Source organism: Alosa sapidissima, chromosome 6, assembly GCF_018492685.1.
Source record: "Alosa sapidissima isolate fAloSap1 chromosome 6, fAloSap1.pri, whole genome shotgun sequence".
In the NCBI taxonomy this organism is placed as follows: domain Eukaryota; kingdom Metazoa; phylum Chordata; class Actinopteri; order Clupeiformes; family Clupeidae; genus Alosa; species Alosa sapidissima.
In genome coordinates this window covers 25,923,831-25,946,773 of record NC_055962.1, presented here as the reverse complement: position 1 = coordinate 25,946,773, position 22,943 = coordinate 25,923,831, and the positions used below count along the sequence as shown (strand labels likewise).

The 22,943-nt window shown below is 44.2% G+C and overlaps 1 protein-coding gene across 8 annotated transcripts in view; it reads right to left on the bottom strand.

Moving 5' to 3' along the window:
- Nucleotides 1–2,432: 2,432 nt before the first annotated feature.
- lca5 (lebercilin LCA5) overlaps nucleotides 2,433–22,943 on the bottom strand; it is a 34,852-nt gene continuing 14,341 nt past the window's right edge. For 4 of the 8 annotated variants that reach the window (XM_042095507.1, XM_042095510.1, XM_042095509.1 and 1 more), the window contains 8 exons: nucleotides 21,591–21,875; nucleotides 15,872–16,009; nucleotides 15,544–15,643; nucleotides 13,210–13,227; nucleotides 11,873–12,009; nucleotides 6,057–6,273; nucleotides 4,879–4,959; nucleotides 2,433–3,639 (listed from right to left, as the gene is read on the bottom strand). In XM_042095507.1, coding sequence (XP_041951441.1) covers nucleotides 2,705–3,639; nucleotides 4,879–4,959; nucleotides 6,057–6,273; nucleotides 11,873–12,009; nucleotides 13,210–13,227; nucleotides 15,544–15,643; nucleotides 15,872–16,009; nucleotides 21,591–21,875 — 1,911 coding nt within the window. In that variant the 3' untranslated portion in view covers nucleotides 2,433–2,704. The remainder of the gene's footprint in view (nucleotides 3,640–4,878; nucleotides 4,960–6,056; nucleotides 6,274–11,872; nucleotides 12,010–13,209; nucleotides 13,228–15,543; nucleotides 15,644–15,871; nucleotides 16,010–21,590; nucleotides 21,876–22,943) is intronic. The other 4 variants (XM_042095508.1, XM_042095513.1, XM_042095512.1 and 1 more) reach the window with 3 other exon arrangements.

Below are 22,943 nucleotides of genomic sequence, written 5' to 3'. Positions count from 1 at the left end.
GTGTTTGCAACACAGCAACATGTAAACAACAGCCTTGCTGGTGAATAATATGGAAATACAGGAAAACATTTACAGCCTTCAAGAAACCCTTTAATCCTTAAGTAATGTTTATCAAAACTATATAAATATTATTACAAAATGTAATTTGTAATTCCTTTGTCCCATTCAATCATGTGGTCAATCTGTTGCTAGTTAAATATCCTGATAAAAAATAAATAATATAAAACATTTATGTTGATGTCGCCTTTCTTCCTCATCGACACTACTACACAAGCAAACACACTACTCAACCCCCAAATGGCGATATCTCTTCCCAGCAGATCTGAAATCAGATGTCTTTTCTCCAGTCTCCTTAAAACGGGACACTAACCTGTTCTAAAATTGGTCGCAGACCTGTTCAATCACTGCACATTCATCTAAGAGGGACTAAGTTATACAAGCATAAGAATTCAGCAAACCCACTCACGATAAGGTGTTAGGGTTAACACATGAAACCTACGGCATTTTCTTACATTCATCTGACTTGAATGTACACACACACACACACAGACACACACACACACTGACACACACACACACATCTGTTCCATGACAAGCTGTGCTAGTCATTCCAATACAGCAGTGCAGCAAGTGTTTGGGTCGGGAGAGCGCCAGGTGACTGACGCACACCAGGACAGTGGTGCCTTAGCTTCCTATATGCTCTGTGCTCTTACAGTCAGTACAGTACATGCTGCTTTATGCTCTGTGGCCTTACAGTACAGGCTGCTGATGTGGCGGCAGTTGCAGAGGTGTCGAGAAATACACAGACTTGAGCGGGACTGACTTGAGTCTGTCTGCATGTGTGTGCGTGAGTGTGTGTGTGTGTGTTTGTGTGAGAGTCTGTACGTGTGAGTGTGTGTGTGTGTGTGGGGGGGGGGGGTCTGTAAATAAGTGTGATCCATGTGTCAAAATGAAACTGCACTCGGCGCATCTCAGGCATCTCAATCTCTAACCCGGGCTACTGTACTGTACGTGGAGCCTTTCCACCCCGTCACCAACGGCTGCTATGAGTCAGGCGCAGGCCTAGTCGCCACACGCCTGCAGAAAGCGCTCCGTCAGCAGCACGCTGGCCCAATGTCTGTCCCTCGCCCTGGCTTCCTCGCGTCTCTTCATGCTTCCCTGACGCATCCTGTGTTGTGTTTGACCGCACTGGTCAGTCCAAGGGTTGAACCCGCAAACTCCGGACTGGGAGGTGGCCGTGTGAACAAGGTTTCATTTAAAAAAAAAAAAAAAAAAAAAAAAAAAAAAAAAAAACGTGTGCTAGAATCTGTCACTAGCACGTGGCTTAAGGTGTCGGGAGAAAGGTTTGCTCATTACACAGCTACAGAACCTGCTTGCTACAGTCACCCTGAGAGATGCTTCACAGAGACAATCATAGTGGTGAAAAGCCCATAATTATTACACTATTAGGATTTACCCCTATCCTACAACAGGAGCTTTGAACAAGTTGATTTCTGTCATCATTGTGTCCTCTTAACCAAAGGCCTCCCACACCAACTGAAGTCCACTCATGTTGTGTAGTGACCGTGTAGGGTCGTTCGTATCCCTTCCCCCCTCTAAAGCAAACGTTGCCTCGCAAGAACCAAGCAAAAGTTGGTAGTTGGCAAATGGTCAGTACAGCTTGTAGAAAGTTTGTGTAAGTTACTCTGTCCAAAGAGGAGAGTTTATGTAAGGTACTCTGTCCAAAGAGGAAAGTTTGTGTAAGTTACTCTGTGCAAAGAGGAGAGTTTGTGTAAGGTACTCCGTCCAAAGAGGAAAGTTTGTGTAAGTTACTCTGTGCAAAGAGGAGAGTTTGTGTAAGGTACTCCGTCCAGAAGAGAGGTTGTGCAATAGCACCAATGTAAGTGTAAATGTAAATGTAAATTAGGTTTCTAGGCCGAGTATACTTGCGTACACAAGGAATTTGGTCTCTGCATTTATCCCATCCGTGAATTAGTGAACACACAGAGCACACAGTGAACACACAGTGAGGTGAAGCACACACTAACCCAGAGCATTGAGCTGCCTTGCTACAGCGGCGCACGGGGAGCAGTGAGGGGTTAGGTGCCTTGCTCAAGGGCACTTCAGTCGTTCCTACTGGTCGGGGATCGAACTGGCAACTCTCCGGTTACAAGCCCGAAGCCCTAACCAGTAGGCCACGACTGCCCTAAAGGTGTCATTGACATTTGATAGAGTTTGCTGTTGTGATAATTAAAATTAAAATAGTGCCGTATAAAAAGTACATCTAAACTGATATCAGTCAAGCAGTCGGTCGCTCACACACACACACACCACCTTATTACCTGAGACGTCCATAGTGGCTGTAATCTTATTACAAAATCTGTGGATATGAGAACAGGCTGCATGGCACTTTAAAACGGCGTCTACAAACAAACACACACACATACACTGGCTGAGAATAGAACAAAGTTGTTGTTGCAGTTTGTACTAGCTGTGCTGTGCTGAGCAGTTTGTGTGTGGACGGGTGGAGAGTTAATGAACTCGGGGAGCTGTGGGCATTTTTTCTGTTAGACCTCCGTTTATCGTAAATGACTTGGTGCTTGGAAAAAGTGCTTGACAGAACAGAGCAGAGAATTCTAACATTCCCTTCCCTGTCCACAATAACAATAACAAACGTCTCTTAAGTTCTCGGACCACTGTGATGTCATCACTGTGCGCCCGGTGATCAGAGGGTGAGCTCTTCGATGTCATCATCAAACGAGGCGATTGCCCTCACCGCCGGACGGCTTTCGGCCACGTGCAGAGTGCTCCGGTTGCTAGGCAACATTCGGCTGCCGTTGTGCTTGTTGCTAGGCGGTGTCTCTGTGTCTCTTCTGCGGCCCCCCGCACCCGACGGTTGGGGTTTGGATGTGGGCGGCGGGCTCAGGACCTCCATCTTGGAGGGCGGAGTTGCCGGGTCGGTGGCCGACCCAAAGAGCTGCTGCAGGAGGTTGGACTTGCGGTCCTTCATGCCCAGGTCCAGCCCGGCGTCGAGCCCAGCGTCAAGCACTGGTTTGGGGCTGACCTCCGGCCGGCTCCTGGAGGTGGACGTGGAGGTGGACGTGGAGGTGGAGCTAAGGCCGGCTCTCTGAGTGGGTCGACCGAAGGATGGCGCGTAGCTGCCGAAGGAGAAGCCGTCATCTTCGCTAGACTTTTGGGCGCCCCTGAGAGTCGCCCTGCGTGCCCCAGTCACACCTTCTCCACTGCCCGCAACCCCCCCACTGGCCCTGCCGGCCGCCGGCTCCGAACCCCCCCACAGGCTCACGCTCTCCGCCGGCTCCGTGAAACTGAAGATGGACTGGTTCTGGTTCCGTGGCTCAGAGACCCGCGAGGACGGACGCGTCTCGGAGGCCGGTTCCCCCGCCGACTCGGAGAAGAACCGATCCGGATCGCCTCCCTGGTTCTGCTGGTCAATCTCGCGCATCTTGGCCAGGAGGCGCTGTTTACGAAGTCTCTCGTCCTCCGCAGTCTCCTGCTTGGCCACAGTGGCCGTGGGGCTCTCGGCGTCTTTAGCCTTAACTTCCTCTTCCTGTATGAGGTCACGCTTCTTCCTGTTCTCTTCTTCCTTCTGGGAGATGGAGAGACCATGCTTCTTCCTGGTGTCATCCTCCTTTTCCCAGTCTAGATAAAGAGGGAAGACAAGGGATAAGAGTCAGGGTGCACAGCAACAGACAGTCCTACTCTTCTCCATTGACATGTTTTGTTGTGTTATTAGTGGTTCTCCAGTGTTATATTTGGCTCATAAAGAATCACTGTCTTCTAATTTCAGAAGGAACATGCCCCTGTTTCAGACTAAGGGTAGGACCGTCCATTCAACTAACATTGACACAGATATAGTAATAAAATAAAATAAAGCTCAAGGAATGTGGGAAAAAGGAAATGAACACATGAAAAGATGTAAAATAGAGATACAAGTAAACGTGAAAAAATGTTAATAGATAAATAAATGATATCAGTCTGAGGCATTAATCTAACAGTGCCCTTTCAATAAGCAAAAAGTATGTACATATTAATTTGTTTATATTTCATAATTTGTTAGTCATAGTTCATTATTGATTCTCCATAATTTGCTTGAACTATCCCATGGACTTCCCTTGATTCTCCTGTTTTTTCCCACTATTATCATGTATTGTTTTCAGAGTGTCTTTTCTGCTCACTCTGTTGTATTTCTGTCGTATCTGTTATGATGTTTTGAATAGAACGTACACTAGAATGTGCCGGACATGTTGCTCACTTTTAATACCTCAGGGTCACATGGGTAAAGGTATACATTAACTCAACTCTCTCTCTCTCTCTCTCTCTCTCTCTCTCGCTCTCTCTGAGTTTATTTTTTCTCAATCAAAACCTCTAACACAAGCACACACACACACACACACACACACACACACACACAAAACAATGTTGATTATTCACCCAAAATATTTCACCTCCAAGCAGATATTCACTTTCAAATACACACAACCCCCTAGAAGGTTTGAGACATGACCTCTGGCTGACTCAAACCTGGGTTCTCTTGGACAATAGTTGTTGACAGATATCCACAGTGATAGTTATTATTAGACATACCCATAGACACGGGGCCAATGTACACACATAGAACCATGCTAGTGCTCTTCACCGGACAATCCACCCAGAATTGCTTCTACAGTAGCATGCCTAGGAATAAGGTGGAGATTTGTTCTACGACTACTGTCCACAACTAATTAATTCTAAGACACATTCTAGAACTACAGCATCGTAGTTCTACAACGGGGCTGACTCAAGGTTTGCCTGTCTACGATTTATGATTTACTAGCTTACTGCTAGTTTTTATGCTTTAATCTGTGAGTATGAGCTACAGTTCCACACACCAGTACTCACGTTTGAGCTCATGAACAGCCGGGCCAGCTCCCTCCACTGAGGGGATGTCGGGGAGCACTGGCGCATGTGCCGCTAACTTATCTGAAGAACGGTGGGGAAGAACACCATTAGCACTCACCATTATCACCAAAGAATTTGTTGGCGTCCTCATCAAGGGTTTGCGTTTTGTTTGGATATGGTACTGATCTGATCATACATGGCCACAACAATGAGGAGGAACAACCAGTGGTGTAGTCTACAATACATGATACGCAGGACTACGCAGTATACCCACTTGAAAAGCATCACCATCTCAGTATACCCACTTAAAACTGACAAGGATACGTATTAACATTTGGGGTTGATCACAGTGTACCCACTACAGCTAACTAGACTACATCACAGTGTACCCACTACAGCTAACTAGACTACATCACAGTGTACCCACTACAGCCAACTAGACTACATCACAGTGTACCCACTACAGCCAACTAGACTACACCACTGGGAACAACCGAAGAATGGTGTCGCTACAGGTTTGGATAAATAAACTCTGGTCTCAAATAGAGGCCTGGTGAGGCTAGACATACCTTCATGAGAAGGTTATGGGGACAGTGAGACATGAAATTGTATGATTTGTGAACTAGTTTAGCTGATAATGCAATAAGCTTCTGGTACATAGTACAAATATAAAAGATAAAAGCCTTCCATCATTCCTACTCACAGTAAAGTTTTAAATGTTATTGAGCGCATAACATATACAGTATAATGAGAAACTTTACCTATAGGACTGTGGGTATTGCAGGAGTAACATTTGATAAACCAAACTAAAAACTTTAAAACTAATTGAATTAGTCAGTCAGATTAAAGTAAAGCCCTGGCACTCATTGTGTTGACCTGCATGTGGGTGTGGTGATGTTATGGGACTGATGAACCCAGGTTCTGTGTGTGGGTGTAGGTGATGTTATGGGACTGAGGAACCCAGGTTCTGCGTGTGGGTGATGTTATGGGACTGATGAACCCAGGTTCTGCGTGTGGGTGATGTTATGGGACTGATGAACCCAGGTTCTGCATGTGGATGTGGGTGATGTTATGGGACTGATGAACCCAGGTTCTGCATGTGGGTGATGTTATGGGACTGATGAACCCAGGTTCTGCATGTGGGTGATGTTATGGGGCTAATGAACCCAGGTTCTCACCATCTCGGAGTCTTTTGGCCTTCTCTTCCAGAGTGCTCAGCTCCTGGTTGAACCTCTGCTTCTCCTCCCTCTCCTTGTCCTCCCTCTCTTTCTTCAGCCTCTCTCTTTCTCTCCCTCGCTCTCTCTCTCTCTCCCTATCCCGCTCCCGTTCCCGTTCCTGATCTCGATCCCTTGCAGCGTTTGCCTCCTTCGGCGTCAGTTCTCCGTTATGTAGTTCCTGAAGACAAAAATAGATAAATACAACACAGGATGTTTAAAGACAAATGCCAGAAAGTAAAAAGCCAGTCAATAAATTAGTAAGGACTCATTTAAATGAGGTGAAAAGTGCAGCGTCTGACGTCTAACTAAGCTAATGTAGGAACTTGGCAACATCCATTTGCTTATTTAAGTCCATGACCTAGGATCCTTAGGCCTGCTTCTCAGTCTATGCAATCTACGCAAACTCAGTTAACAACAAAGTGCTCGCGCACATTTACAAGTGCCTTCTCATAGCCTACGCAAGCTACTCGGACGACACACACAATAGTTGGACGACACATATTGCTATGTTAGTGTGAGCCAAATCCTGCTTGTGTGGCTGGGTGCAGTCACATTTGCGTATCTTACACAGACTATGAATCAGGCCTAAGCGCAAATATCAGGTGGTCAGCTCAGTGCTCCTATTGCATGGAATAGCTTTGGTCCATACATGAGACACTTTGACCGTTACCTGACTGCACTCTGCCAATCATTTAAATTAGGACCCAGTGAGTATCTCTAGCATTTTCTTAGTGGATAAATAGTGTGTGCACAGACAGCAAAGTCTGTCAAGTGAGAGAACAGAACTCGGCAAGGTTACATTGATTTCCTTTCCTTTTCTTTATACTATTTTGCCATCCATATTTTATGAAATCCTGGCTTTAGAGAGCCTGCAAACACTTTAGAGAGTGCAGAAAAGAGTCATATCAAGCCTTCTAAAGGCACCTGAACGCATGCAAGTCACATATTAGTATTGAAGTGACCAGGCAGTCTGGTCAATCTGGTCAGTCCTGTCAGACTGGCCAAGCACTTGACCCCTGATTAGCATACATGCAGCGTCCACTCAGCCTTTAAGGTAAGTTGTGCTGAGATTACAGTTGCATGATGGTATAGTGGAGGTCATGCAGAAGGCTCTGACCTTAGTGACCCTGTGAGATGGCGACTCCCGAGGCTGGTGAATCTGTGAATCAAACGATCAGTGGTGATTCATCGGATCGCAGAGCACCACTTAATCAAAGCCAGAGTACTTAAACGTAATCAAACCCCACCGTCAGTGTATGGTATTAAAAAGGAATTAAAATATATGAAGAAAGACTCCAGGGGCGTCGCTGACACACACACACACACACACACACACACACACACACACACACACACTGAGCATGAGAAAAGTCTACAGTGGGCTTGAGCCCCTTCTCTGAGCTGTTGATCTTATGCCCCCCTAAACAAACAAGGCTAAGCTCATCTGTTTGTCAGGACAACAGAGTGTTTACAACGCCAAGTCTCGCCAAAGAAGAAAAGCACAACCATCCTCACAGACATGACATTATTCATCATTTAGCTGATGCCCTTATCTACAGCCCCCCTGGGGCAACTTGGAGTTAATTGCCTTGCTCAGGGGTACATTGGTGGGAACTCATGGAATCGAACACATGATCTTCTAGTGGTCCATTTGGAAGGCCGGATCTCTTATCACTAGGCCACCAACACCACACTCATTGTGATGGAACCAGAATTTACGTCAGCTGGCTACATCTGAAAATTGGGCGGTTTCACGTGTAGTTGTCCGACAGAAAAAACATAAACGAAGAGAAGAAAAATATGACACGTTTACTAATTAATTAATAGGCCTTTTTTTAATTCAAGTTTGCACAAGCAGCGGAATAGGCTCTCATTCTATGAAATCGCGCAGGAGTTGCAGTTGCGTTGCAGCAACACCAATTTATTAACCATAGTACCGGTAAGTCATTTTTTGGTACTATTCCTAGGGGGGAAATCCAGGGCAACTAAAAAGTTGTCACGACCACTCATCTAAAACGTTCAGTAAGGGTCTGCGTCCACTCTTAGGTGATGTCACGACCACTAGGGTGCATCATCCGCCTTGACATATGCAAATTAATCTGTCCCTATGCTTATTATGTTCCAATAAGCGAAAAAAACATTCCTGGTAAATTTTGAAGTAAATTGGATAATATTTAGGTGGCCCACCATCAACCTTTACGAATGGTCGAAATTGTTGCCAAATTCAGGAAATCACCTCGCAATATGGGGGACATTGGGGGTATATTTCACATTATTTCACTATTATCAATTTTTTAGCCAGTAGTTATTTGAATAATAACTGTATTAAGGGCATAAAGCACACAGCTCATTGGATAAACATTGGGTTTCTTTATGTTGTCATACATATTTTGGTGATTTTTCTCAGAAAAACGTTTTTTTTTTATTTTGAATATGTTATTTGATGAAAAACACCTTAATGTGTATTGTAACACTTGTCATTAATCATTTAATTTAACTGTTGTTGCTATGGTGTTATAAAAATCTCATAATTCCAAATCAGATATAGGCTACATGCGTGGGACTATTTTGTTTAGTGTAGAGTAGTAGTTGTATCACACAGGATTACATTAACTTTCTTGCAACATGGCTTCTAGTGGAGAGTGTATTAGTAATGCCAATCCACAGTCTTCAAAATGTACTCTGTCTATAAGACAATCGTCTTGGATATTTGGTTTGGGCAGTGGCCTTGTTCAGGATGACTCGATTATCACTGGATCCCGTCTTCCAAACTGTCGCCAAGTTCTCAGTTGCTTCGTGTGGTATCTTTCGGATGGTTCATCAGAAAACAGGACAAAGTGGGAATCAGCAAATATCGTACTGTCCCAGGTGTCCAACTTTTATAAAAAGGCCAACATTCCTTTGATATCAGAAAGGAAAGCCTGTGAAAAAATCATCAAACTTTTAAGTATAAGTATATATACTCTTTTGATCCTGTGAGGGAAATTTGGTCTCTGCATTTATCCCAATCCGTGAATTAGTGAAACATACTCAGCACACAGTGTACACAGTGAGGTGAAGCACACACTACTCCCGACGCAGTGAGCTGCCTGCTACAGCGGCGCTCGGGGAGCCATGAGGGGTTAGGTGCCTTGCTCAAGGGCACTTCAGCCGTGGATGTGGGCAGCCGTGGATGTAGGCACTCTTCGGTTACAAGCCCAAAGCCCTAACCAGTAGGCCACGGCTGCCCCCAAATGGCATTGATTTGGATGAAAATGCCAAACTCTGAGCTATCCCACTGAAACGACGGACCAGCCCATCTACACTGGAGAAACTTCAGAAGATGGAGAAAAACTGACAAGACTTTTGCTCTGTGGCCAGAGAACGCTGAAAGCTTGGTGAAGAACAAGGAGGACTTGTTATTTCTGGAGTCTATGAAAAATGACCACCAGGCCTCATTTGGTTCATTCGATAAGGCATTAGCTGACCACATATATTGTTTTCCAGCCTTCAAATTTGGTACTGGCAAAACCCATGACAGCAAGCTTTTATTGATAGTTTACTTTCATGTTGTTTATTGAAAATGCCTGGTAAAGGAAATGTTATTGCATCTTCCCCAAAAATGTACACTACTGCCATATCTCAGGAAGTAATAAAGATAGAGACACACAACTCACACCAAATGATGCGGAAAGTCCATATTTATATTAAACTTCCATTGACATTATAGGGCTAGACCCATTATTTTTTGGCGTAAGAAAAAAGGATATTTACAGCCTAGCTTTATGGACGTCTTTAGTTGGAAACTTCAGAGGCTCGGTGGGCCACCTAAACATCAGTATAGTATAAGTATATATACTCTTTTGATCCCGTGAGGGAACAGATTGATTTTCAAATTTTTTTTTTCAAAAAGTGAGGCGGATGATGCACCCTAACGTCCACCCATCTAAAACATTCAGTAAGGGCTTCTACACACAGCTGCGTTCCGTCAACGCATGCCAGTGGGTGTTCTCATAAGGGTCTGCGTCCACTCTCAGGTGAGCCTGTTTATCACTGCTGTTGCTTCATTATGAGGCTACCAGGTGTGAGGGGAGAGGCCACTGGGAGTGAGAGGAAAGGGGCTGTGCTCCTATCGCGCAATAATTAACTTATTTAAACAACGATATCACGCCTGTTTAAACTCACCAATGCCGACCGCAAAACTTTACAGACCGTAGCCTACTGGTTAGCGCTTCGGACTTGTATGTAACCGGAGGGTTGCCGGTTTGAACCCCGACCAGTAGGAACGGCTGAAGTGCCCTTGAGCAAGGCACCTAACCCCTCACTGCTCCCCGAGCGCCGCTGTAGCAGGCAGCTCACTGCGTTGGGATTAGTGTGTGCTTCACCTCACTGTGTGTTCACTGTGTGCTGAGTGTGTTTCACTAATTCACGGATTGGGATAAATGCAGACCAAATTTCCCTCACGGGATCAAGAGTAAATATACTTATACTTATACTTATATGAGTTCATTTGGAATGGCCTCATGAGAGACCATTTCTCTAGTCCTGTAAGATTGTAGAGTTCATTAGGAAAGACCCCCATAAGAGAGCATTAGTTTTGTAAGTATATAGTATCTCCATCAGATACACTGAGCTCCATCAGATACACTGAGCTCCATCAGATACACTGAGCTCCATCAGATACACTGAGCTTCATCAGATACACTGTGCTCCATCAGATACACTGAGCTCCATCAGATACACTGAGCTCCATCAGATACACTGTGCTCCATCAGATACACTGCGCTCCATCAGATACACTGTGCTCCTGAGCTCCATCAGATACACTGAGCTTCATCAGATACACTGTGCTCCATCAGATACACTGCGCTCCATCAGATACACTGAGCTCCATCAGATACACTGAGCTCCATCAGATACACTGAGCTTCATCAGACATTCTATAGAACCTTTCAAGAGAGTTCCATTATCAGCATCATAGTTGGCCCCACAAGGCTTCCGTTTTAACATTCCATATGTTATCTTAATGCAGAGGAAGTAGATTAGGAACCAAATAGAACGTTCAAGCATTGTTTTTGTTTTTATTGTTGAAAGGGTCCATAGATGCTGCAGTAGAGCTGTGTGACCACCACGTGCTTAGTAATAGGCAGCCGTGGCCTATGGTCACACAGCTCTACTGCAGCATGTTAGACTTGATTATGGTCAGTAAATGTAAAGTCATGGAGGAACGCCAACAGAAGGCCATTAGGTTCCTGTGAGGGGCACCCTGGAGAAAGTGCTAGTGACCGTAGGTGGGCACCCAAACAGTACCCTATACATCACAATAGCTAAAACGTTCGATCCCCGGCCAGTGAATGTTCGGACTCTCCGGAATAAACACTACAGACACACAGAGGGGAGAGAATGTGCTATTTGTTTCAGAGGTCAAAGGTCAGAGGTCAGAAGCATAGGGAGGTGAGAGGAGGCATCTGATATGCTACTGTACTAGTCCTTAAGAATGTGTGTGTGTGTGTGTGTGTGTGTGTGTGAGAGAGAGGAGGCATCTGATATGCTACTGTACTAGACCTTAAGAATGTGTGTGTGTGTGTGTGAGAGAGGAGGCATCTGATATGCTACTGTACTAGACCTTAGGAATGTGTGTGTGTGTGTGTGTGTGTGTGTGTGTGTGTGTGTGTGTGTGTGTGTGAGAGAGGAGGCATCTGATATGCTACTGTACTAGTTCTTAGGAATGTGTGTGTGTGTGAGAGTGTGTGTGTGTGTGAGAGTGAGTGTGTGTGTGAGAGTGAGTGTGTCCTTACCTTGAGTGAGAGGTAGTCATCGGTCCTGTGCTCAGGGAGCTCGTTGCCGTCGGTGATGGCGGGTGGAGGGGAGGGGAAGTCCAGAGAGAGCGCCCGGTCATCTGTCTGCACCGCCTTACTGTTACTTCTGCTGGGCACTAACACACACACACACACACACACACACACACACACACACCGCCTTACTGTTACTTCTGCTGGGCACTAACACACACACACACACACACACCGCCTTACTGTTACTTCTGCTGGGGACTAACACACACACACACACACACACACACGGCCTTACTGTTACTCCTGCTGGGGACTAACACACACACACACCACCTTACTGTTACTCCTGCTGGGGACTAACACACACACACACACACACACACACACACACACACACACACACGCACACACACACACACACACCACCTTACTGTTACTCCTGCTGGACAGTAGGGCTGTCACTTTACGTTCGAAAATCGATTGCACAATCGATTGGACCAAACAACACAAGTTTCGAAAACTAAAATAGGGAATCAATTTTAACCAAATATTTACACTATTAATTTTAAACGAAATAAACAAATAAAAAAGATAGATGTAACAAAATTCACAAACACGAATATAAGAATATAAACAGCTGTTTCAATCAGCTGCTGTGCTATAGTGCTGCTCGTGTTTTGCCAAAAAAATGGAGGACAACGCGATCAACCTGTGCGACATGTAGAGAGACGAGTGATAGGCCCTAATAACTTGAGGAGTTCGATGTGGAAGTACTTCGGATTTTTGGTATATCAAACTATGGAGAAGAACAAAGCGGTAGGCTACGCAAACTGTGATATCGAGTTCTACGTAGGCGAAATTTGTTTGACATTTCTAATCGTAAACACAGACACAGCTACGTTGAAGCCTGCAGTCACGTCACTGATGTAATGGCAGTCCACTCGGCTTACTGGTTTTCGAGAATGTTGCACTTCTGTTTGTCATTGTGCACGAAACTTCACGCCAATAAATCATCAGAAATATTGCTGGCTTGCGTCTACAAGCGCCCTCTTTACGTTCGTCCTAATGCCTGTTAGTTGTTTGTGGATTGGCCTATATTTGGCATTGAAAATGGAAACGTCTTTAGACATAAAAAAACGATTTTACAATCGATTCAATGAACACTTATGTCTCAAAAATCGAACAGGATTTTTTCACAAAAGTGACAGCCCTACTGGACACTAACACACACACCGCCTTACTGTTATTCCTGCTGGGGACTAACACACATACACACACACACACAAACACACACACACACACACACACACACACACACACACACACACACACAGCCTTACTGTTACTCCTGCTGGGGACTAACAGACACTCAAATACGCACACACACACACGTACAAACAAAAAAACATACACACACACACACACTTACAAGCACAAACACACACACGTACACACACATGCACACACAGAACATTTGCATTTAGCCAATTTGCTTTTGTTCTTATTCTAAATGACTTGCAGTTCAGTGATTGGAAATAACTGTTAGAGACAGACATCGACCCAGAACAGCCGAGATTCAACAGAGAACTACAAACAGGGAAATTCAACACACAACACATTATCTCTCTCTCTCTTTCTCTCTCTCACACTCACTCACTCACACACTTACACACACACACACACACACACACACACACACACACACAAACATTCTCTCTCTCGTTCTCTCTCTTTCACTCACTCACACACACACTCTCTCTCTCTCACATCACACAGGCATAGGACTACCTACACAATGATGCACAATTGTCCACATACCGAAACAAACTCAATCACTACACTGCAAATCACTGAACTAAATAAATCCAAATGGCAAAAAAGTCAAAAGCTTCTAGAGATACTTAATGAGGCATTAGAGAGTTTGGTTTGTGTATGTGTGTAGGTGTGTAAGACTAGCATGCTAACTAGACAACTGTCTTGCAAACACAAGCGACAGCACAACTGGCCAATTAGCTACAAGCTAACTAGCCTGTGAACTCTGCTAAACTCTAGCTGGCCTGCAAAACACTACATTTGGGCGAGATGCTCTTACATCTTCGCAGGTTCTCCGACCCAGAGCACAACCTTGCATAGTGAAGAGCCTCACTGAGGTCTGATGGGAGATGGGAGAGACACACACACACAAGCCTCATTGGCATTTGGTGTGAATGACACGTGTCTATCTCTCTTTAACCTGACTGGTGATAAATTAATTCATTATTATAAAAACTCTGTCTACAAAGGCATCCTAATCCTAACCCTAACCCAGTGTTTCTCAAACTTTTTTTCTGGGGACCCACTTTTTAAAAATGACAGACTATCGTGACCCAACTCGTGACTGTGGTAGTTAACAAACTAGATCAGTGGTTCTCAAACTTTTTCTTTCATTCCCCACTTTGATCAAGGGGGCATTCTCGAGCCCAACCTGTCCCTCATCACTCTAAGAAAGTGGTAGGTCAAGCTTAAAATTGTCAAATTTATTGAAATAATGACAAGTTCTAAATATATCCTCTTCAACAGAGTTAAAATCAGCTGGTGTTGCAGATATAATAATAAATAAATACATAACACACATATTTCTGTTTTCCAGTAACATATTAGGAAGCATAGGCCATTTTACAGCATTGTACAATATATTCAATGAAATGCCAACATGCTGCATTAAATGGATCCATAATCCAGTCATACTGAGCACTGCTGGTTGGGAAATATTTTTGAAATAAACTTTGCAGGGATGTGATGTAGGCCTACTGTTTAATACATGGGATCACAAGAGTGCCTCCCAATCAGAGGTTTCAGCGATTTCACTCAGAAATCTCAAAGGCATAATACTGTCGCGATCGAGGCGCCTGTCCCATCCTCCCATAAGTTTTTTATTGAATGCAGTAATCTTATTTGCTAGGTGAGGTAGGTGCTTGTCTTTGCCTTGTAACTGGACATTTAACTCAAATGTATCGCTAAGATATATCAAATATATCGCTAAGGATGGAGCTCAAACACGCGCGACAGCACTTTACCTCGGGAAAGCCACCTTGCCTCGCTGTGAAACAGTACAGCCTTTTGGTCAGCTACCATCTCTTCGCAAAGTGCGGAGAATAGACGCGCTTTTAAGGGCCGGGTTTTGATGAAATTCACCACTCTCACAACAACGTTCAAAATGTCATGTATGTCGGGACTAACTAAGCTGCCTTGACACGAGCGCTTCCCTGTGAGTAACACAGTGCGTCCATTGCGCATCGGGTGCTACCTGGGCCCAGGCTACAGATAAAAAATAAAATAAAAAAAAACTCCTGTTTTTCACGTCAGTTCGCGCCCCACCTGGCATGTCTCCGCGACCCAGTAGTGGGTCGCGACCCACAGTTTGAGATATGCTGCCCTAACCCATAACTTGTATAATGTTGCTAATCCTAACCCTCACCCTAATCCTAATCCTAACCCTCACCCTCACCGTAACACATAACTTGTATAATGTTGATAATACACCACACAAAATGGGATTCGATTTTTGTACACACCTTCAGTAAATGTTTCTAAATATACTGAACTGCACATTTAGATGACTGTATACTGTACTCAATTTATACTCAATACTATTGTATATTATGTAATATATTTAATACAGTTATATTATTTACCTTTCTTCTTGGCGGCGCTGTCGGTGTCTTTCCTAGAGGCTGGTGTGTGCCGCATGCGGTTGGCATAGATGTTCCTGGTGTCCAGCTCTCGCTCCTTCTCCTGCACCGAGAGAACAACATCAGGTCAGTGTGTGTGTGTGTGTGTGTGTGTGTGTGTGTGTGTGTGTGTGTGTGTGTGTGTGTGTGTGTGTGTGTGTCTTGGTGTCCAACTCTCGCTCCTTCTCCTGCACAGAGAGAACAACATCAGGTCAGTGTGTGTGTGTGTGTGTGTGTGTGTGTGTGTGTGTGTGTGTGTGTGTGTGTGTGTGTGTGTGTGTATCTCCTCCACCTTGAGTTTGAGCGTGAGTCTGTCCACCTCCTCCTGTAGGGAGCGCAGCTCCTCCTGCGCCTCATGCGTTCTCCTCCTCTCCCCCGCCAGCTGCCTCTGGAAGCTCCCGCTGCTCAGCTCCATGTTGCGCTCCAGCTCCTGGGGTCAGGGGTCAAAGGTCACAAGGTCAAGGTCACATACAAAGTCATTTGAGCTGGTCCTGTCCAGTGGTAGCTGACCAAACAGAGCAGGTAAGTGTCCATGTTCAAAGGTAAATAGCATCAGATCAATATCTCTTCTGTGGCATGTGTTCTGGGAATATATTCAATTGAGATTGGTTGATATTGAAACAGAATCATCGTTGTATATATGCACATACTGTATATTTATCATGTTCATTACTCATTTATATCTATTGTCTATAAATTCTGTAGATTTAGATTTAGGATTGATTAGAAGACTTTCTGTGCCCCACTGCTTACTCCCAGGAGTGACCCAGGAAGCGATTACATCAACGTTTTTTGGTATATCCAGTTTTTAATATTTTTTTTCCGAAGTGTTTACAAATTAGTGTTAACTAATAATTGTTGCAAACTGGACTACGAACAAAATATTAGTGCATTCCTGGATCTACATCCTTATGCATGCTTCCTGCGAGGACTTTTACGGGCTTTTCCCAAATCACGGAAGAAACGTCTACGCAGCGGTATAGTAGCAGATAATCAGGCAAGTCTTATTTAAATAAACTCCTGGTGCACTTTCTAATGCCTCGTTATTGGACTAAAGGTCATAGTTGTACTACTGCAGAAGTTTCGTACCATTCAGGGCATTATTAGTGGGGTAATTTACGAGATAAAAGTTGGTTCCATCACGACTGCAGAACGTCATTAGTTTCTGACAGCGCTACTCGACCAGGGTTCGACCAAGGGAAAAAAGGTTCTGGGAGGGTGTTTGGCTCGGGGTTATGGTGCAAAGGACCCTAGGGTGAAATTACTCCGAACCATCGCTTTAAGCACAATTTAGTACAACCAGGAAAATCATTGTGTGGTGGTCAGTGTTATTGATATTGTGGTGGGCCGCCACAAATAAGTCAATGTATAGGGAAACACTGGAATACACAGACACAAGAATACAGCCTGTTTCCTGACCATCATCCTGACTGAGTCTCCAGGATATCTGTGGTACTAGAAAAATTACCATCAACATGCCAATCAAAACCACATAATGATCTGGCACAAACGTATCGACGCGGAAAGGAAATGCTAATCACAACAGTATGCATCAAATCAATATTCTTTTGCATTTTTGTGTAGGAATAAAACAGTCACAGTAACAAGATTTTAATGTGTAAATCCATCCATGACGACACAATCTAATATACCGACTAGGGCTGTCACTTTACGTTCGAAAATCGATTGCACAATCGATTGGACCAAACAACACAAGTTTCGAAAACTAAAATAGGGAATCGATTTTAACCAAATATGTACACTATTAATTTTAAACGAATTAAACAAATAAAAAGGATAGATGTAACAAAATTCACAAACAAGAATATAAGAATATAAAAGAATTCCGAAGTGCAGTAAGCATTGCGAAAGCTAAAAAGAAAATTCCCACCAATTTTACGCACCGGAAACAGCTGTTTGAATCAGCTGCTGTGCTGCTCGATTTTTGCCAAAAAAATGGAGGACAACGCGATCAGACCTGAGAGAGACAAGTGATAGGCCCTAATAACTTGAGGAGTTCGATGTGGAATTACTTCGGATTTTTGGTATATCAAACTATGGAGAAGAACAAAGCGGTAGGCTATGCAAACTGCGCAATCGAGTTCTATGTAGGCGAAATGTGTTTGACATTTCTAATCGTAAACACAGACACAGATACGTTGTTGAAGACTGCAGTAATGTTCGTCACTGATGTAATGTCAGTCCACTCGGCTTATTGTTTTTCGAGAATGTTGCACTCCTGTTTGTCATTGTGCGCGAAACTTCACGCCAATAAATCCTCAGAAATATTGCTGGCTTGCGTCTACAAGCGCCCTCTTTACGTTAATGCCTGTTAGTTGTTTGTGGATTGGCCTATATTTGGCGTTGAAAATGGAAACGTCTTTAGACATGAAAAATCGATTTTACAATCGATTCAATGAACACGTTTGTCTCAAAAATCGAACACGATTTTTTCACAAAAGTGACAGCCCTAATACCGACCCTATAAAAGCCCTATATATGGTATGGGCGCTGTGGCGCAGCAGGCTACAGCGCCCATACCATATACGGGTCCGAGTGCCCACGGGGACACAGGTTCGAATCCGACCTGCGGTCATTTCCCAATCCCACCCCATCTCTCTCTCCCACTGGCTTCCTGTCTCACTCTCCACTGTCCTGTCCAAATAAAGGCAAAAAAGCCCAAGAATATACTTAAAAAAAACAAGATGCCATTTGAAGACGCCTCTCTCCAGTTAGGCCTCACCAAAGATCCTTGATTAAAGCTCCGCTCCAACCCACTCTGGCCTCACCACAGAAGAATGACTATGAGGTCACTTCCTCAATAAGTCACACATGGTAGCACCATGGCAACACGCCGTCCACACCATGGAAGAAGAGGGAAAGGCGCGTCGAACTTCAAGACAAACCCTTCCCAGTCCCTTACACCGACAGAATGACCAGAGGAAAATGAAAGACCACAGATGTACAAGAGACACACACAGACACACACACTGCTGACCACAGACGGAAAGCCTACAGTACGCCCGCAGCATCCTCCCCTGCGGCCACCTTCGTAACAGTCAAGTTCAGTCCGGCTGTCAACTCGCCGGCACAGCAGAGGAGACGAGAAGAGCAGAGAGGTGTGCAGTGTGTGTTTTTCCTGTTGTCTAATGGCCGCGTTTGGAAACCACAGAGAAAGGCCCCTAGGAAGATTATTTAGCTCAGCAGCTGGCTCACACGACCTCCCAAAAGAACTGCCCCCTGGGGTGTCACCAAGGGTGATGAGACCCCCCCCCCCCCCCCAACCCATTCTCTGAGGAGGAGTGAGTTAAAGTGGCTACATTTTAGTAGTTGAGTTTAGAGTTTTTTTGGGAGGAAAATGTATGCACTAACCATGTCATTAGAATTAAGATGTTTACATACTAACTATGGCACTCAAGGTCACTCAAGGCCTATTGCACAAAAGCAGAATTAAGACATCCGGGATAAATTACTGAGCTGCGCTCAATGAATCCAAAACAATAGCGTACAGGCTTAATTGGTTGCACAAAGACCAAGCCAGGATGAGCAGACACGGATTCATCAAGCCAGGTGAAACCTATCCTGGATAAGTGCGCGCTCACGGCTCCCTCAAACAGACCCCGCCACCGATCACAGATTCACTGATTCACCACGGCAACTAGCGGCTTCATTGCTTCTTCTATGGTGTGAAGTAGGTAGCGATAGCCTTTTCACAACAGCAACAAACAGCAACACCTCTGTTAAGGAGAATATTGCAGCTAGTGCCACGACCACCACGCGCAAAATGGTTAGGCACTCCCGTGACGTCACATTGTCGCATGACAGGTCGGGAATAGTGAGTATGTATCGAACTCCGAACTCCGGCTTTTTCTCCGGATTTTTCTCCTAGATCTCTGGCCAACGGGCCAACTGGAATTCAACTGGCCTGGGATTAACCGTTTCTTTTAGTGCAGAAGAAGTGTGGCTCTCAAGCTAGCGGCCTACAAATCTGTGTGCTAGTTGCTGTTGGCTGGTTTGATCTGGCCTAGGGCACCAGAATGATTAGAAATGCCACTGACTACGGTCCAAAACACTGCATCTCCAGCCACAACTCAGATCAGACAGAGAGACTCAGCATCTAAACCCTGATGATCAGTACAGATGCACACTTGCAATACAGACACCTACAGTATCTCCTGCACCATCTAGTGGCCGACCGTCCACTCTCTCTCTAACATGTTCATTCTTTCTCACACACTCCACCTCTCTCACACATACATACACTCTTGCTCTCATACACGTCTCACACACACACACACACACACACACACACACACACACACACACACACTCTCTCTTTCTACCCTAGACTCTTTATACTCTCTACTCTAGGTGGCAGGTCTTTCAGTGCCATGGCCCCTAAGCTCTGGAATTCCCTCCCTCAATCCCTCCGTGACTGTCCATCCTTTCCTTTCTTCAAAGCTCACCTCAAGACCTTTCTGTTTCAGGAACACTTTTTTTTTTTTTACTGTCGGTTTGTTTTTGTGTTGTCTTGCTTTGTTTGTGCTGACTTTGTAAAGTGACATAGTGAAACAGTGCACTATGTGGTTACTGTTTTAGACTGTTTAGGTTTAGTGTTATTTAGTATTTTAGTATATTCTTTATCTTCTACTGCCCTTATGGCTTAGTTGTGTTTTTTTATATTATATACTTTTAATTACTTTTTCTGCTTTAGTGAATGTTGTGTGTGATGTCTGTATGCTACTGAGACCTTGAATTTCCCCTTGGGGATCAATAAAGTATCTATCAATCTATCTATCTATCTATCACACACACACACCAGAGTTTCCGCTAGACAAAAATGGTGCGGGTCAAAGTGACCGGCAGAGGTTTCTTTTTCCGGACATTTTGATGATATGCCGGTCAAATATCCTATTATCGCTTCTTAATTAGTCAAATTGAGGAAAACTGGAGACAGGCTATGTAGCTTAAAAAATGACATAATCAGGTTGTATAGACTGCAACATGTTCATTAGCCTAACTTAAACATGCCTAACAAGATCTAGCCAGTATATTTTCATGGACAGCAAGAGTCCACTTTGTTCGTTGTTTTAAAAAGGCTACGTTGTTTGTTGTTGCTACCCACGTTATCTCCATTGGTGACTGTTTACTTACACAGATGTGCACACACAAGAATGAGTGCTCACACCACTACCCCCTAATGCTATGCCTCTTTATTTGATAACAATAAATTAAGAAATGTTTCCTATTCTGGGAAATGTTTAGTTTCTTTTTCTTTCGGCCGCGGTTCAATGATACCGTTTAATTGTGCCAGAAATTATCCGCGGACCAGCAATCTCCTCGACGAGGAGGCCCTAACTCTGCAGATCATAGACAGAGAACGCATAGGCCTACTGTATGCTTTGGGTAAAGAACACTTTGCATGTCCAGTGTACACGGAGAATGACAGTGTCTTGGAGTGGCCGCACCCCCCGCAACTCCCAATGTCACTGATTCCGACAGATACGCCCGACACTTCTGCTTTTTATCTGGTGCTGGTGGAGTTGACCGGACATCTGAGGCTTCAGACATTACCAATTTATCATCATCCATCGCGTCTGGCCTCTGAAACTTTTAAGGCTAGTCTGCTTAGGCCTGGCCTTGTTTGAACCGCCTCACTCATTTGTTTGTTGTTTAACATGGACGTTTTAAGCATGCGCTTCCTATTTGAAATGCAGCATAGGCTATGCGTGTTGTTTAATAGCTTACTTTTCAAACGGTAGAGCCTGTTCATTTAAAAACATAGCCAGAGGACATATAATATAGGCTTACATATTAGGCTAAGGCTTATTCTCAAATTCAGATTGCGTTAGGGGACATTTCATTTTTTTTCCGGCCAATGTCCGGTAATTACCGGACAACGGAAACTCTGACACACACACAGCTGCACCACACACGTCCCTGCACCTTTCTCACACACACACACACACACACACACACACACACACACACACACACACACGTCCCCGCACCTTGACTTTGCGCTCGCTCTCCTGTGCCCTCTGCTGGCTGGCCTCCAGCCTGCGGGTCAGCTCCTCCCTCTCTCCGAGCCTCTGGTCATCGGCGAGCCGCCGCAGCTTGTGGAGCTCGCGCTCGCTGCGCTGGAGTCGCTCGTCCGCCTCGCGCTGACCCCGCTCGGCCGTGCGCAGACGCTCCTGGCTCCGCCGCAGACGCTCGCGCAGCGCCGCCGTCTCGTTGTTGTGCCGCGCCAGCAGCTGGGCGATCTCACTCTCCGTGTCGCTATAGCGATTAAGAGCCTGCAGAGACACAGACGGACTGTCAGCGTTTATATTCATAATCATGTTAATATAATACTCTCTAATATAATCCTCTCTGTGTGTTTTTATTTATAATCATATGATGTTAATATAATACTCTCTGCTATAATACCCTCCGTGACTATCAGCGTTTATATTTATAATCATGTTAATATAATACTCTCTAATATAATACTCTCTGTGTGTTTTTATTTATAATAATATGATGTTAATATAATACTCTCTACTATAATACCCTCCGTGACTATCAGCGTTTATATTTATAATCGTAGGAGGTTAATATAATACTCTCTGATATAGTGTTAATTTTGTCACCTATTTTTAATTTAGTCCTAGTCTTAGTCTTGTGACGAAATGTCCTTTTTAGTCTTTGTCATATTTAGTCATTCAAATATAATTTTTGTTAGTCAAGTTTTAGTCGACTAAAAGTCTCGTCATTTTAATCTAGTTTTAGTCAAAAGAAAACTAAAGGTATCTTAGTCTTGGTCAGTTTTAGTCAACACATTTTAGTCTTTTTTTTTATAACAAATTATTTCTGATTACCATTTGAGTCAAATAGTGTTTCACGCATCTCAATTTTCCAACAATATTGTGTGTCCACAAGGCTACTCGTCTGTTATAATTACTCATTCGGATTTTTTGTCAGTCAGTATGTTTACATGCACAGGTAAGTCGAGCTACAGTTATAGCTCGGCTGGGATTTGACCATAGACGTAAAAGATTTGAATGGACCACTGTCATATTCGTAGACCAGTGTTTCTCAAAGTGTGGTCCGGGAATCACTGGTGGTCCGCAAGCTATCCCAAGTGGTCCGCGAGCAGACGTGGTAAAATATAATATAGATGAGTTGTTTGCAATATTGAACCAACTTGTATGTAAAAACAGTTCTGCAACACTGTCTATGTAAGATATGCCAGTTTAAATCATATAGTATGAATCCACACAATAAGCAAAGTTGTTCAGTGAGTAGGCCTATAGTGTAGACTAATTATAGGCTACTGTTGAAGAAGGTATAATCTTTTTTTTTTTTAGCTAGGGTTAGTTAAG